The 17,365-nt window shown below is 39.4% G+C and overlaps 1 protein-coding gene across 1 annotated transcript; it reads right to left on the minus strand.

Moving 5' to 3' along the window:
• Positions 1 to 715: 715 nt before the first annotated feature.
• LOC146320209 (uncharacterized) lies at positions 716 to 11,477 on the minus strand. Its single transcript, XM_084729498.1, has 11 exons — positions 11,394 to 11,477; positions 11,127 to 11,240; positions 10,617 to 10,811; positions 10,346 to 10,523; positions 7,421 to 7,604; positions 7,099 to 7,196; positions 6,540 to 6,923; positions 6,197 to 6,373; positions 5,619 to 5,806; positions 3,295 to 3,518; positions 716 to 1,591 (listed from the first exon to the last, which is right to left on the minus strand). The coding sequence occupies exons 1-11, from the start codon at positions 11,475 to 11,477 to the stop codon at positions 988 to 990; spliced, it is 2,430 nt and encodes an 809-aa protein (XP_084585624.1). The 3' UTR covers positions 716 to 987.
• Between the last annotated feature and the right edge of the window lie 5,888 nt (positions 11,478 to 17,365).

The following is a 17,365-nucleotide window of genomic DNA, read 5'->3' on the forward strand; positions in this document are numbered from 1 at the left end:
CGGGAGTTTATTTTACACTTTCTTCTTTAGTTTTTAATTGAAGCTGTAATGGTATTAACCTGTAATCTACAGAGTGGTCCCATGAAATGGCTTGACGAGTGTTTGTGGTTTAGGTGTTTCCTGTAAAACATGCAGCTATAGAGAGACTTGTTACAGACAATAATAAACAAACAATAAACAGATGTATAATACAGTAGATATGTGATTAAAGATAAACACTAAACATCGATTATGACTTTGTGGGAACTTTAATTTGAGAATCTGAGATCGATTGCTTCTGTCTCCATCCACATACCAGGGGAAATCAGGGTGCCTTCCTCATTAAAGTAAAGTTCTCGCTGAGAAAACACCACCATATCACTCTCCTGATATTTCTCCCCAACTTCCAGGTATGCTGTGGATTTTTAATGTGTCTCTAATAGCTTGCCAACATGTCGAGTTTGTTATTGTGACCTTTTGAGTAGGTTACAGTTAGAGTGCAGCCACCATCTTGTGTCACCTGTCAATTCACATGCACACATTTTGTAATATATTTTGCAAATAAAAAGTAAAAATTCACAGATTTCATATTTCATATTTTCTGGTTTCTTTAAACGTCTATGATATCTTTTAGGAATGTCTTTGGGTTGTGGACAAAATAAGACATTTAAGGGCATCTTCATCATTTTTTCATCATTTTATGACAATATATAAGTTAGTTGAAGCCCTTCTGTTATCTGTATATGTTTTGTGCACTTGGTTTTGGTGCCTTTTGTGAGCTTAAACTGCCTTTTGCTTTTTTTTTTTTTTTGAGTTATCTCAGAAAATATTGTGGCTATTATTGTAGCTTGAAGAGGGTGTGCACTCTCTACTTCCTTGTAGATGATTTATCTGAAAATTGTTTTTGTGAAAATTCATTACAGGAAAGTTCTTGCTGGGGAAACACCATCATATCACTCTTGAGATATTATTATTTCGCCCCAGGAGTGAAGCAGATTGTCCCAGGATTCATTTATATTTCACCTCCTCCTGTATCCTACTCATTAGCCCTGCACTGATGTTGTTCTCCTGAAGGCTCAGATGCCTCAGCGGGAAATGCGTCCTGCATAGCAACGCCCCCATGATGTCGTTTCCTCCCACATCACTGATGTCATTCCTGTCGAGATCCACCTCTCGCAGACTCATGTTTTCTCTCAGCATGTCGGCCAGCAGCCTGACCCCCGGGTCTCCCAAGTTGCTCTCGTCAAGGATGATCTGAGTCAGCGTGGCGTTTCCTTTGAGGCTGTCGAAAAGTTCCTTCCACGCCGCCAGATCAGCACCGCTGGTCTGCGCCAGCCCTAAGTACTGAAGATACGAGTGGTGCCTCATGTATGATGCTAACACCTTTACCCCATCACTGGTCAGGCCATTTCCCCCAAGATCCAGTTCTAAAAGAGCAAAAACCCTGACAGAACTCCATCCGGCGGGGAGCTGCAGAAGCATATTCTGCTCCGACGGGAACAGCATTGCCTGCTGGATGGCGGCAGCAGCTCTCGCTGTTTGCTCCTGCAGCTCAGCTACGCCATTCAACAGGGTCAGCACTCCATGGTCACGCAGTTTGTTTCCAAACAAGCTGTAGAGAGAGACAGAAGTGGTAACCATGGAGATTGTGATTCCTCCATGAACTGCTCTTTTTAAAGGGTAGACACTTGCACCCTGATAATGTTTGCCCTTATTAAGCTACACTCACACACTGTACTTTTCAGTTTGGTACAGAATGCTACAGAACAACAACACAATGACCTGTTAACTAACGAAGCATTAAAGGAGCAATGTGTAACAACTGCACTTTCAAAAAGGACTACTGCAGTCCAAATAGCAAGCTGGAGCCATATACTGTTAATTAAATACGCTGAAATCCTATTTAATATATAATATATGGTTGAGCTGTTACCCCTGCCCACTCTTCTTGAGCGGATCAGGCAGGCTGCAGGGATACTGCAGGAGTGCAAGATGAGCGTAACATTGTAATTTGACAACAATTAGCAACAAGAAGTCCTCCACTGTAAGCTGATCAGCTGTTTCAGTCCATTAGCATATGGCTCAATTTAACCGTAATAAATAATAACACCATCTAAAAGATTAATAATTCAGATTTCTCCTTTAATGAATACTTCCTGAACTGTGATTCAAGGACTATATTAGTAAATAATGAGTTACGAAGAAAACAGACTGGGAGATGGTATATTAATGAATCACTGGATAAAGATTAGTTCATTAATATCTGTGAATCGACATACTGACCATTCACATATTAATTACTCAGTATCATGTATCACTTTACTTGAGGGGGGGGCACAGAAAGCATAACTACTGATTAATTAATTGGTAATTAATGAGTCAGCAGCTGCTTCATAGTTAAGAGGAACGACTCATGAAGAAAGTGATCGGTATGATTGATTCACATATATAAAATGAACTAATCATTACCTAATGATTCATTTTTATAGTATCTCCCAGTCTGTTCTACAGTAGCTCATCATGAATTAACAATATAGACCTTGAATCACTGTCCAGGAATTACTCATTAATGCTTCGTTATTGATCATATCATTTGGTCCTTAGTAACTGTCACATTTCTCTGTATCATATTGTGAAATGTTTACATTTACATCTAAAGGAAAGATTCTGTACGACACATGGGTGATATTTATGTGCACATTTCCATGTGTTAATGAATTGTTGTTATATTTGGTATCTTTATTCAAAACCATGATCTAAGGATTTAAATAATTACACTAGTGTTTGAAATTATGCATCCAGGAGTTTGCTGGCTGTTGCCTTATGTACAAATAACAGAGTGGTATTAGTCTCCTCATGCAACTCTCTGCCAGAAATTAAATTAGCCCTATTTTTTTGTCCTGTATGTGATGACCAGCTGTGCTCTCGCTGTATCTCACACATGTCAGCATGCACTGTAAGTCTCTACATCTGTCAATGTGTCTTTGACGAAATGTCACAAAGACAAGCTCATTTACTGTATTTTGTGGGGAAAGAGAAAATAACTCAGAGAGGTAAGACGCTGGAGGCATTTCTTGTTCACATAAAAGAGACAGATTGTATAATCCTACCATGAAAGGCTAAGATTTTATACTGAAATGACGAGGCTGTCCTTGGGAAAGCTGTCTTTTTACTGTCACTTCGGTTTTATTTTTTTTATTCTCTTCTAAAGTCATATTATAGGATCAGCTTGTTATTCTGTGTGTTTTTTAAAATTCGATTACTCTCCTCTCCCGGATTTTGATGAAACATGGACCGGTGGTGCCTGGGACTTACTGTAAGCCTCTGACTTGAGGCTTTACTCTCAGAACGTCCAGCAGGATGTGAGCGCCGTATGGGCCGATGAGGTTGAGGTTGAGGTTGAGCAGTGTGACCTCGGACAGGCTGCTCTTCAGGGCCCCCGCCAGGCTCAGCAGAAGGTCGTCCGTCAGGTCCGTGTTCCTCAGAACAAGCTGCTCCACCTCATCGGATGTGCTCAGCACCGTCATCATGGCATCGAGCTACAGGTACAAACCAAGAGAAAGTCATTTTTTTGGATTTGGTTTGGCTTGATGCAAGACACCATTAGAAACTGTAATTTCCCAAAGTTAAGACATCCAAAAATTTGTCTTCACACTTAAAAAAAGATGGGTATGCATTTCAGACTGGGTTGCACAAACATAGATTAATTCAATATAAGATTAGTTCTGATCAGAGTTTAGCAAAACAAGGTTCAAAATGAATAAATCCAGATTTAAAATTAAGCAGAGCTCTGTCACACAATTAAAAACTAGATAAGTTCATTAATGCAACCCAAAATTAAACAGATTATGATCAATATGGAGATACTTCCGTACCCAAATTACAATAAATAAATAATCTGAGAGCTAACCCACTAAAATAAAAAAATTAAAAAAAGTGTACATTGTTAGCTAGTTAGCTAAAAAGTTAATGAAATGTTACATTGTTTGTTATCTAGGTAAAAAGTTAATTAGCCCACTCACTTTCTCCTCTTGATCAAATTAACAGAGCAATATTGTTAAATAGAAGATTAAAAAATGGACAACACAAAATCCATCTAATATATATATATATATATATATATATATATATATATATATATATATATATATATATATATATATATATATATATATATTATATAATCAAAGTTTGAAGAGGTTGAAAGAGAGATGTAGATTTAATCTTTCTTAATCTTAAACTAGTTTGACTAGTTTGAACAAAATTTAAAGTTAAACTATGATTTCATTGGGTTTACAAAATATTTTTTTATTGGTGCAACCTTGCCTTACAGTTTCTCTTTTGGGTTTCAGAAAGATTTTGTAAGGCCAAAGTTTGTAGACCTATGAAAGAATGTTTGTGGAGTTAGAAACGTCAATTTCCACACCAATATATTTATTTATTTCTGATGCTTTTTTCTATTCTATAATCCTGGTGGAAATTATCTTCGACGTGAGGATGCAAGCCTGTACAAAGAGATGATACAAATAAAAATATCTCATCCAACTTCTAGTTCACCTCAATCGTCAGACAGCAAGCCTGAGAAATACCATTTTGCAGCACAGAGAGGTTATTTTCTTCCTCATACAGAAATACATTTTGCATCGCTGCCCTGAGAATAGAGCTTTGCAAACCTTAAGTATTTACTGTTTGTGTGTGAGAGCAGCAAAGCTACAAAATGTGTTGTTGGCTGGGAATGAGACGTGAGCGGGGCAGGTGCTGGAGGTTTTCTAAACACAGAGATGGGATGAGAGTCCAGAAAGACATATGGTCTGGCTGGCGGCCACAACCACTGTGCCACTTTGCTGGACCTTGAGGAATTTTTCAGCCACTGTTAGAAGCTCTTTCATCATGATGAGTAAGGCCGAGCCAAACGCCTGCCTGTCCCAGATAAAACTCAGTGACCATTTGTTACAAACTGTTTGTGTATTAACCTCCCGATAATGGAAACGTCCTTTAAGTTAATGATTGATTTATGAATTAATCAACTTTTTTTTTTGGCCAAATGTTACATACTGTTGACTTGATATCCTTCTCCTGTTATTGGAGTCGATTTTAGTTTAAAATCTATTCATACTGAAATAAGAGAAGAGTAAATGTCGGACTGGCTCTTAGTCACTGGCAAGAGCTTTGTGAGCTTTTTTAAATAAATGATAACATGGTCGACTATTAAGTGGCAGCCCTAGCAAAAATGTGGAGATGCAATGAGAAGCCCTGCATGGAAAAGGACATGATCCCTCTGTAGATTTAAAAGGTTTATTCTAAGGCAAAGAAAACACAACAATTCTTATTTTCAGTTGATTATACATTGATGAAAACAGAATATTTCTGAATATTATATTCCATTTCTGTTATATGCTGCCCACACATCATCCTAAATCTTACAAACTGGACTTTTAAGGCTGAAAACTACTTAACTACTTAAGATGAATGGGAAACAGATCCCACTTTATCATAATGTTTGGCAATTAAAATACTAGTTTTAACACCTAATGCAGAGATGTGGGGTTTTTTAAGAGCTGTTGCCAGTGATTTAATGCCAAGAGCGTGTCTGGCAAAAACACAGACTCACCACAGTAATTTGTGTTGTACACACACACCTGTGCCTGCAGGTCTTGTTCTTGAACAGGCTCTTCTTTGCCAGCACTCTGGCTGGCCGTGTCTTCTTCTTCCTCTGGCTCTCCATCAGGCTGCGGGGCCGTGTCACTTTCTGCACTCTGCTCCACATCCGAGCCCGGAGCGTTGGGGCCTGATGACAGTCTCTTCTGGAGCCGGCACCTCTCCAGGACTGTTGGCAAACAAAGAGAAGAAAAAAAACAACAACAACTCAGACGCAATAAAACTGTCTCTCCCAAAGCCAAGCGCACACAGTGATATTGATACCCACTGTTGATGTGAGAATGCAAGTAATGAAATCTAAAATTCAGTTTGAGCATTCGTGTTTGATGGAGAAAACAAATCTGATGCAGTGTGTGTGTGTGTGTGCGCGCGCGTGTGTGAACAATGTCTGCATAACCTCTCTCCCACACGTCATCCATCTTCCTTCAAGCAGACACTGTTCAATGCATCACTTTACTGCAAATTCAACATTTTCTGCTAAAGTGTATTATGTAAATCAGTTACAGCACTCCGGGGGGATTCCGGTACGTTCCTACTGTGCTGCGGTTTCTTCACTCACTGTTTGCCTTGAACCAGTTGTGTTTGTTTGGGCCCCGCTCCAGCGCGGCGCTCATTTCCACACATTCTTCATAGAAGTCCTTCAGTCTTTCCCCATCTCTGTTTTTCTCATTTGATCCCGGGTCCTTCTGCTTCTCTCCGTTCTGCTTAGTCAGTGCTTCCTCATCCTGCAATGAATCTTTAAAAAGAAACACTCTTGTTCTTTCCCATTTTTTTTTCCCCTCGCAAAGAATACTCAATGGAAACACCACATGCAGATGTACTGAAGGTCATCTGTGTCACCACTTGAGAAGATTATATTCTCCTCTGTTTTTCCATCTTCACTTTACAGGAATGAAACTCACTGAGAACTCTGCTTGTCTTGTTCAATCGCTCCGTCTGCGGCGCTGTGACACTGCCGGTTGCTCTCTGTTGCTCTTGTCTGGCACATGATGCTCGCTCTTCACATTTTTCTGTCACCGTTGACCTCCGGGAGACCTCCGAGCCCTTGCTGTCTCGTCCCTCTTCGCTCTTATTTCCGGCTGTCTTGCCTTTGCTCTCTTTCTGATTAGTTTGACCCTTGCGTCGTCTCTTCTTGGAGGTCTCTTTAATCCCGGCGGCAGCGGGGTCTTCGCTGTCTGTAGATCCTCCGCCACCTTCCTTGTTGTGTTTTCTCGTCCTCCTCACTGATTTCTTCTCTGGTTTGGCGGGGATAAACAGAGGGGATGATGGACATGACTCAAGAGTGCCTGTGTTGGAGACATTAAGAGACAAAATTAAAGAAAGAAGAGAATGCTCTGTGGGACATTTTGTCTTTAAACTAGTCCATTAAAATCAAGGACTGGGCCTAATGTCAAAGAAATGTTGATGAATAAGCTTTAGGAAGAAATGGAAAATTGAGACACTCATTTCCAGGCTTTGTACCGTTGCCAGGGCTCTGCTCGAGAGGCAGAATTAAGTTCTCTTTTGTGCCGTTGTTCAGCTGCTGGCAGGAGCTGTATTTGTTTCGGAGACTTGTACATCTGAAAAAATGAAAAATGTGCTTTCATCATGACTCATATTTCCTCACTTGTACCACCACCACCATCAGTCCCTCATGTCATGCAATATGCATCCTTTTCCCTCCTCAGTCGGCCCATAATACATTATGCCTCCACAGCAATGCCTAATCTGTTGTGACTGGAACTAATGTCTCATTTTATGCCCATGCTATATGCTGTCCGTCCCCCAGAGGATGAAATCTGACCTGTAACAGGGCACACCACCCGCCAGCCAAGTCAACCTGAAGCAGCTCTTCCTGCCCTGCTGGAAGCCGGGAGCGTAGCGGTACTCGCAGCAGGAGCTGATTCTGGCCACCATGATGCCGTTAACATACAGGGTGGCACTGAAGGGGTAACCTCTGTGTCTCTGAGACACAAACTGGAACTGCTCTGAAAGAGACAAGGAGAAAATATTGCTTTGAGGTTAAAGATGATCATGTTTGGTGTTTCTAACAGATTCAGCATGGTCATGGCTGTCTTGTTTGGCTTCCGTTGCCATGAAGGTCAACTGATTCAGGGATGGCTGTCTTTGTATTTTATGCTCATGGTGCTGTAAGACGGTTGGGATGGCAGCATCCAGGAAACAGCTTACAGCAGTGGTTTCTAATATCTTTGGCTTGTGACAAGCAGTGCCTACTGCATACTGTTTCTGTGGTTTTCACCGTCCTTCAGCGAGCTGTTAACAAAGCAATAACATGACGTCTATGACTGTTAAACTGGCATAAACCTAAGGAACCAGTCCCGTTAATTGAGGGGGTGGTGGCAGCATTTAACATGACTGGAGGTGGACTTACATAACCTGTCCATACATAAAAACTCAACTCATCCTCATACCTAAATGACAGAAGGGGTTGATTGCCAATGACTGGTATTGTAACAGTGGTGGAGAGTACCAGCGACAGGCACACTGGACCTGAAGTATGTTACATTAAACACATGGTTAAGATACCACAGTTTTGTTGGGTTTAAATACCAAAACTTCTTGGTTAGGTTTAAGAAAAGATTGTGGTTTGAGTTACGTTATATTATGTTACGTGTCCTAAGTCGCTTATATAATGTTCTGCAACTCTGTAACTTAAAACTCAAAATAATAATAATAATAATTGGTTTCACACGGGACGCTGAACCCACAGTCTGGGTTGTAATAAGCTGCTGAGGACTGGCTGTGAAAACCTGTGTTGCATTATGTATGAGTTACAGGCTTCAGCCAAAGAGTGATGCTCTCTTTAATATTGTTTTATTTGAATGGTTTTAGAAGCCTGAAGAGGTAAAATTCTTATGAAAAAGACAAAACAAACATTAGTTTGTGTCTTTTCTTCTTTTTTGTTTCTTTTTTTTTTTTCTTGCAAGACCCTGTTAGGAACAAGAGCCAAACTTTCTCAAGTCCATTTAGGTTCAGTTGAGATCTGAGTTAGCCAAGCTAGAGCTGAAATCTGAGGCCAGTTCTAGAGAAAAAACTGTCATATTTTTTAGTAATTTGTACACCATTTTCATACACTTGTTGTTACTGCTTAGGGACGTAGTATCAAAATAAATTCTGATATGTCCAGACTTTAAAAGGAGCACTCACCCACATTACATAAAACATACTCTGTTATTTACTTTAAGTTCTACTGTATCTATTCATACAGATAGCTTCGGTTTTATGCGTGCAGTTTCTGAGACATCTTTTTCTAAGAGCCCTATTTTCACCCCAACACAATAAAGGGGAATGTAATTTTGTTTGTGGTGCTCACAGCATTGAAAAATTACATTTTAAAAATTCAATAGCAACATCTCTTTCCAGAAACAGTGTCTCTGTTACTCTGGACAATCCACAGAGCACCCTGCCAAAACCTCTCCCCCACCCTCCTCTTCTATAGCTACTGTTTACTCTTTAAAAATTAATTCCAATGAAAAATGTTCTCAGCAACCTCTCTTTACAACAAAGTCACACACCGCTGTGGCACTGTATGCTGGACAGCACAGTGCATATAGGGTAAAATCAATGCAGTAAAAGCCAATATAAATCTATACAGACTGTTTGGAATGTAGTTCTACGTGCATCGTCTCCTCCTTGATTTTATTCCTCCATCTCATCCAGCTACAAAAGGTTTGGTAAACAGATCACACCCACAGTTTCAAGCAGAAATCCATAACCTCTTTCTTCTACATCTGCCTGACATTATGATTTGCTCCCTGCAGCGACGGCTGTACAGTGTGTATCAACATGTACCATCTGCAGAGATGAAATAACTTGTCTTGTCTACAGACTTCTTTATGAGATGTCAGTCAATCAGGTCACACAGTAGCTTTCCCTTCTTGTTCAGCTCTAATATCGCCTCGGGCCAATGTCCACATCATCCTTTTTACAATGTTACTTTGAGGGCAGGTGAGTAATTAAACGCGTGAAAAGAGGCAGAAGCTGTGATGTTTCTTTCACTCAATAATCATGGGTTTATTTAATGAGGAAAAACACCCATTTTTCTTATAGATGTTTTAAAATGACTCTATTAACAAAGATTTTTTTTCTAAATTGTATTTAAAAGACACATAGCCTTGTTCATAAAAAGTTGTGACACTGTGTAAAACATAAAAACATAATGCTATGCAAATACTTTTTAACATATGTTCAATTGAATACAGCACAAAGAAAAGATAAGGAATGTCTCTGAAATGATGTCTGAATGGCATCGTATGTCACTCCAAAGCCTCTATGTTCTTCTCAGCACCAATGGGGCCTTCACACATGTGACCTTTACCCATAATGCCACAGGAACTAACAAACCCCCATATGATCACAGATGCTTATGAACTTTGCACTGGTAATCTGGATGATGATGTGAAATGTTCCAAACATGTTTTTTGTCTTTTGTTGCTGCCAACTCCTTTGAAATTCATTGCAGGCATCAAATTCAGAATGTAATTATGTACTGTATATTAAAAAAAAAAAAAAAAACAATAAAGGTTAGCAATTTAAACATTAAGTATCTTGTCTTTGTACTGTATTCAGTTGAATGCAAGTCAAAAAGCATTTGTAAATCATCGCATTGTGTTGCATCCAAACTGTTTTGGAACTGGGGTTTGTAAATGATCTTTTGTGTCTCTTTTGGCAGTTCTAGCAAAGCCGCTTTAAATTTCACAGCTCCTACCTCCTGGAGTCACCAGGCCTTTGAAGACACAGATATTTTCCCCTCCGTTGACTTGCTGGAGCACCTTCAGTTCATCTTGAGTTGACCCCGACCCTGACCCGCGGTGACCTTGTCCCAGGTACATCATTGTCACAGTGACGTTGGATTTCTTTGCCTCTTTTTGTGCCTTTAGGTTACTCTGATGTGAGGGGGAAAAGAAAAGCAAAAAGGTTTGACTTTGAAAAGAAACTTCAATATATTTTCACTGGAAGTTAAGCAGCTGTCACATCACCTGTTTTTTAGTTTGACCTCCAGTCCTCTGAGAGACAACAGAAGAGAAAGATCCTCTTCTTTTGTCATACAGGTAAGGACATGACTGACTCAGTGTCCCTTTGATTGAGTTCAGACTTGAAACCTTTGTTGTAATGGCTGGGAGGTAAAAATCATCTTTGCCAGTTCTGATAGAACGGGCTGTTGAATCATCCAGCTGTGTTGGGTACAATTCAGTAATTAAAGGGCTGAATCCATCTTTAATCACATGTAAGCCTAATGTTCCCCTTGGCCCCAGTTTAACAGCACAAAAAGTAGACAGCACAAGGTTTTTTCAGCAAACAGCAGGTCCTACATTTTTATATTTTTAAAAAACTGACAGGAATGACAGTATTTTTAAAAATTAAAACAAAGATTAATTCATGTATTTTACAGTGTGTAAAATGGTAAACAGATCAAGAAGGAACTAACTGAAGTTAAAGCACCATTTATGTCATGATAATACTACTTTTTCAAAAAGCTGAGTGCTGACCTTGTAGATCTCCACAGTGTCAGGGTTCTCGAGGAGGAGGAGTTTGCTCTTCGCTCTGATCAGACTGGCGACGGAGTGGATCATTTTAGCATCTCTACCAGGTTGAGCTGGGATCTGGAAAAAAAAACAAAAGAAAAAAAACAGGATATTCGGTTACATAACTAATAATATTCCCAATAATGATGAACTCGGAGGAGTAACGGTTAAAGAAACAGTAATAAAACTGTGGAGCAGACGGTCAGACATGGATCAGAAACAGACACTTACAGGAGTATCTCTGTCTCCTCCATGGACTCCTCTATAAAAGAGATCCTGAAGGACACTCTGGCTGTTTCTCCTGATTCTTCTCATTGATTCTGTCTGATTCAAGACAGGATACAGATACAAACTGCTCATCAGCACAGACAGAAAAAAACAACATATAGACTTTATCATATGCAGTCCTTAAAAAAGGCTATGTTTACTTTAGATCACAAAATTAGAAGAAACTTGTTAAGCAAATGTCAGTACTTGACCATACAGAAGATCTTTTAATTATAACTTGGTAATAATAAAGTAACTTGGGCAAATATCTTAATGATAACTATCAAAGGAACATACATTGTGTTTATTTGCTCTCTTGCTGAATATGAGAAGAATGATAGCCCTTTTATGTCTCTGCCTTAAGCTATAGTGTACATTAATAATAGAACTGAGACTGGGCCTTGCCACTCAGCCTTGCTTCCAGCTTTTCCCAGTGGCCACTCGAGGTACTGCAGCGAAAAATTGCCCTGCAGCCCAAGAGGCATTTTCCCCATAAGCCACCACTATAAAAGAGACATCTGTAAAAATGATGACAGGACACTTTGAACTGCAAGCAAGTTCAGTTATGTTTCTTACTAGTGTGAATTTTTTGATCCATGGAGCTTTTATATCTGATTTAAAAATCTGTGATATCATCACAATATAAAGTCCGAAGGACGAGCAGGAACTTGAGGGCGGGGCTGGCAGGAGAAACACCACTGTGCAGATTCAGTGGGCTGCAAACCACAGACCTAAACCCAGATGCCAGAAACATTTATTACCACATGCACCAGGCAAGCAGTTCTCACTTAACAGGCACCATCTTTGCGTCCAGTATAAGTACATCCATGAGCTGTAGGGTTAGCTTAGCTTAGTAGCCTAAAAAGAGTGATAGCACAGGTTAACGTCTCTGACCAAAGGTTAAAAACAAGCTAACCAATACATCTAAAATTCACTTAATAACATACTATATTCTATTTGTTAACAGCAATATCTACATAAGTATAAAAACATCAGTTTGTGGTGTATTGTTTACACTTGGCTAGCTGTTTCCTCCTTGCCTCTAGTCTTTATACTAAACAAGGCCAGTCTATAGCTTTGTTCTTGACACAGAGACATTACAGTGGTGTCTATCTTCTTATATAACTCTCAGCAAGAAAGGAAATAAGCACATTTTCCAAACAATTTCTTTAAATAACTTGCATGCAGGAGCATGTTGGCTTTTCCCCGGCCAACGACCTTGGTTTCATTTTTGCAGTAGAGCTATAAAGGAGCAAAACATGATGGTGGAAAACGTTTCATGTCCTAAGGAGCAGACGATATTAGCATGGCAACAACAGGCTAATATGCCGGAAATCCTGCTTTTGAAGATGTGCTTTTATTGTCTGTAATTACCCCTAGCCTGCTTATTAGGAAAAAGTCAGAGGTGTGGCCTGTCTGAAGCAGGTTAATGTTACCCCATTATTACCATATTACTGGGCTGTGATGTAAAGTGCTACCCAATGATCAAATGTGAGGGAATTAAATGAAATATCAGGTGGGAGAAATAAAAGCAGAGTTATAAGGTGTGGGATATAATTCAGTCTGGTGTGGATGATATAAAGCACTGAGATGAGATGATTCAAAGGTCAAAATGCAAAATGTGTCTTCTGTATTTGTCATTTGAGGTCATGATATCCAATGAATAGAGTCAGGCACAAAATCTTTTCCACCTGGGCCTCATCTGCTAAAAACAAGATAAATCCTCCACGGGGAAACTGAATTAAGATGACACTGATCTTTGTCACTGTAAGCTAACAAGCCTCCATTGTTTCCTCCGCAGCCTGTCAGTGACTTACGCTATCTGTAACCTAATCTTTTCATCCGCTGCAGTGTCATCTGCTGGGCTGAGTGCCTCTGGGACAGGAGGCAGCAGGCGGACAGCCATGCCCTCAGATTATAGCAGCCTCCATATGCATGAGTGCATCTCAGCTTCAGATGGTAAATAGCAAGAAATGTAGGACCTCTGTGGTAAAGACGTGTACACTTCTGTGTCGTCAGTGGTGCTTATTGCCTGGAAGATTGTCATAACTCCCCCAGATGTTCATTTTAAGTTCTGTAATGCAGCTACCACACCCTCTGTAGCACTTTTCGGTCTTTTGAAAGAGAGCAAACTTTTGCAGTTTGTAACAGAACATCAGCAACAACAATGCAGAAAAGAAGAATTCAGATCCTTTGGTTAGTGATCCTGCAGAGAGGTAGTCGAGTCTTAGGTCGTAGAAAACTGAGATTTTACAATCAACTATGTTACTGATCTGTGATTAGCAAAAGTGTCTCGCCCGGGGCTAGATTTTATTAAGTCTGAAAACAGAGCCAAAAGGAGGTGCTGAACTCTACTCAGCTAGCAAAATTTGTTTCACCAAATATTCTGAGAACATTTGTTTTTGGTCCTGGGAACACTGATTGAATGTTAAAACAGCAAGTTTTCTGACATATGTTAGTTGGATGTTTCAGGAGTTTTCTGTATGTAAAACTAATGTTTTTGTAATATTCCCAAAATGTTCTGGGAAGGTTAAATTTGTTCCCTGAATGTTAAAAGCAGTCTTTCCAACCTAAAGGCAAAGTTGTGCTTTAATTCAGTCATGTGGTTATTAGAACATTTTCGAATAAGAGAATAAGTTTCACCAAAAAAAAAAAACTTTTTTAGAACTTTGTAGAAGGGTTTCCAAGCAGAAAGTTGTCAGGAACGTTCTGAGAGTGTTATGAGAACTGGACATGGGAGCTGGGTAGTTTGCTGTCAGACCACTTGAATTACATTATGCCTGAAGGTTTTTATGGAACTTTTGCCCAATGGCATCAAAAAATAAACTGCTGTAAAATATCAAAATATCTGACTGAAAAACTACACCTGTATAAGCAAAAGCCCTGCAATTAAGATTATAATTAAATAAAAGCACAAAGGTATTGTCAACAAAGTGGGCTTGAAGTACTAAGAGTAATACTAATGAGTAGCATTTAGATGCTGTAACTGGACCAGGGAGACCTACTTTTTTAACCCGGGTAGTTTCATCTTTAACAATGCCTCATATTTTACATTTTACATATTTCTTTAGTGCAGTCTTTATGTGCAGTAACTATAGGTGTCAAAAAATACAATAGTTCCTTTTAAAATGTAGTGGAGTAGATGTATAAAGTAGCAGGGAATTAAAATACTCAAGTACCTGAACATTGTACTTAAATACAGAACTTAAGTAAATATACTCAGCCATTCTTCACCACCTTGTAAAAATAAGTTACTTAATGATTCAAATACCTAATAAAAACAGATATAAAGCTGTATCAATTCAAAAATGTTACTCATTTTGTTCTGTGTTGCTGTTGATAATAACAAGTAATTCTTTCTAATGACTATCGGTGAGAAAATGTCAGTAATTTTCCATCAAACATCACAGGACAGAGATCTTACCTGCTGTCTCGTCCACGTACGAAGCTGAATGTGTCTTTCCACCAGGTGATGTGATACCTGCACAGCCGTTGATCTCCCGTTCTCTGCTCTCTCCTCACACGGCCAGCCGGTGACACCTGAGCAGCCGACACCTTTGGCTCTGGGCCCTTGCCACCTGACACTGGTTCCTCATCCATCTTTAATCGTCCCTGACCTTCGCTCTGTACACTCTGGACAAATGTGATGTCCTCTGTGAAGCTGTCCCCGAGCTTATTATGAGACGCATTTTTGCCAACACATCAGAGATTCATCTGCTGATTGATAAAAATGGTTTGAATCTTTATGTGTCAGTGTCTTGATTTCAGCTCATCTACTCTTAGTGTTTGACTGCTTTTTTTGTTTCAGAAGGCTGATGCCAATATTAATGACTGAATTATCACTAAACTGCCAAAACCAAAACACACTGTGCCAGTGTTCTACAGTTTTATATTTGACCACTTCCATGCCAAAAAATGAGGGATTTAGTTGTAGTTTTGCATGACAAAAAGCCTCAAAAACACTTATATCATCATGGGACACCAAAACTTAACAACACTAATCAATTATGGTCTTCATCTGGTTTCACTCTGGTAAAAAAAAAAAAAAAAAAAAAAAGAAGCCCACTGTAATAATGGAGAAATTTTGGATTTTTTTCTGCATTAAAGTAGATAATATACAAAGGAAAGGAAAAGGAAAGGGGAAAATGAATAATAGTTTTAAAAAGTATATTAAACAATGAATAACGAACCGTTTCATGGCCTTCAACAGTAGATCTCTCTCCAGTTTTCATGGGGAGAGATCTGATGACAGGAAAGTTTAGTAGCTGGTATAAATTATTGCAATTTTAGAACTTTTCGTCCATGTTGGCTTAAAATTAAGCAGGAAATAGGCAACCATCATCCACTGATGAAGATGAAGATGATTCAGTTGAAAATTAGGGGAAAAAGCTAGTAAGTGGATCTGCAGTTGTGAAGAAACTTCAGTTATATTAGTGATGAATGTCATTGGCTGAAATCTGATATTTTAAGGATAGGTTTACTATTTAAATAAAACCTTTTTCAATTTTGTGTCCATCTCACTATTATTTTGAGACAGATAGTAGCCTTGGAAGGACCAGTGTGAAGTATTTAGTGGAATCTAACAGTGAGTTGTGGACTGTCTACCCTTACAAGCATATAGGAGAACCTACAGTGGCAGCAGAACTCACAAAAGAACATGCAAGGCTGTATTTAGAGTCAGTGTTTGGTTTGTTAATTCGGGGCCACTGTAGAAACATGGTGGTTCAAAATGACCCACACCCCCGTACATATAAATAGTTCATTCAAAGATAAGAAAAACACAACAGTCCTTATTTTCAGGTGATTATACACTTATGAGTATTATATTTCAATCCTGTAAATCTTACACAATGGACCTTAAACAGAAAAGTTTTATAGGGACCTCAGTTATATAACTGTTGAATATTTCGATATACCGTAACTGTTGAAGGTTTTGAACTGGCTAAAAATCTGACCATTATATTAGCAGATTGTTGGCATGATTAGTGGCATGGAAGTTGTGACTGTACACAGCTGGTTGACAGACACATTGAGGAAAAATTACAAAGGGAATCATCTCATTCATCTGAGGGATCAGGAAAAGTCAGACATGTGATCACCATCATTTGTATTTCCAGCAGTGGATATAAAACATATGAAAACAATTTAAATCTCATTATTTTGAAAAAAGAAGAAAAAAAAAGGGTTTGTCCCAGAAATGCAGACTTCATCATCATGCATCTCTCTTGATCAGTTACCCAGAGACTGTGCAGTCTCTGCCATCATTTGGTGTTATTGTTATATAACAGGCATTTTCCTGCTGTTGCCCCATAAAGACCTGCTCATTCTGTCTTCATCTCTCCTCTGTGAGCTGTCTGAATGGCTGTACTGTGTGTACGCCTCAGCTCTCTCAAAGAGCCTGACCCTGCTCGCATGCACACACTGGCTCCATGCAGTTTCTTATGTGCTGTGGCACATCCAAAGGGCCGCTGGAGGCCAACGGGCTCCGTCTGCCTGCTGGATCCATTACATCCATAAACTGATAGGGGGTCTGAGTGTATTTGGCTTGGCAGTCCAGCATTTGCTTCCTGCCACGCTCGCTGAAGCAATGTGTCAGTTTATTATGGGCTCGCCACACACCTCCACCCTCCAGTGTCAGTGATGTGGCGCGTTATGTGAGCGGCAGGAGCGGTGATTCGTCATTTTCCTCTGCTCAGCATTTTTAGAGGGCCAAGATTTGTAAAAGTCACCAATGATCAATGTGGAAATATAAGTGAATATTTGGAAGTGAGGAACAAATTGATTGTTGACGTTTTCAGTTTATAAGCTGTGTTAAAGTCATATATCACTGTGCTTTATAGACAGCTTATGTAATATCCTGCTCTCAGGGGACAGTTTAGATTACTTACCATTTATCCTGCCTCTCATTGTGAATATATTTCATTTCCTTCTATTCT

Source organism: Lutjanus erythropterus, chromosome 10 (assembly GCF_056507025.1).
Source record: "Lutjanus erythropterus isolate fLutEry1 chromosome 10, fLutEry1.hap2, whole genome shotgun sequence".
Taxonomy (NCBI): Eukaryota; Metazoa; Chordata; class Actinopteri; order Lutjaniformes; family Lutjanidae; genus Lutjanus; species Lutjanus erythropterus.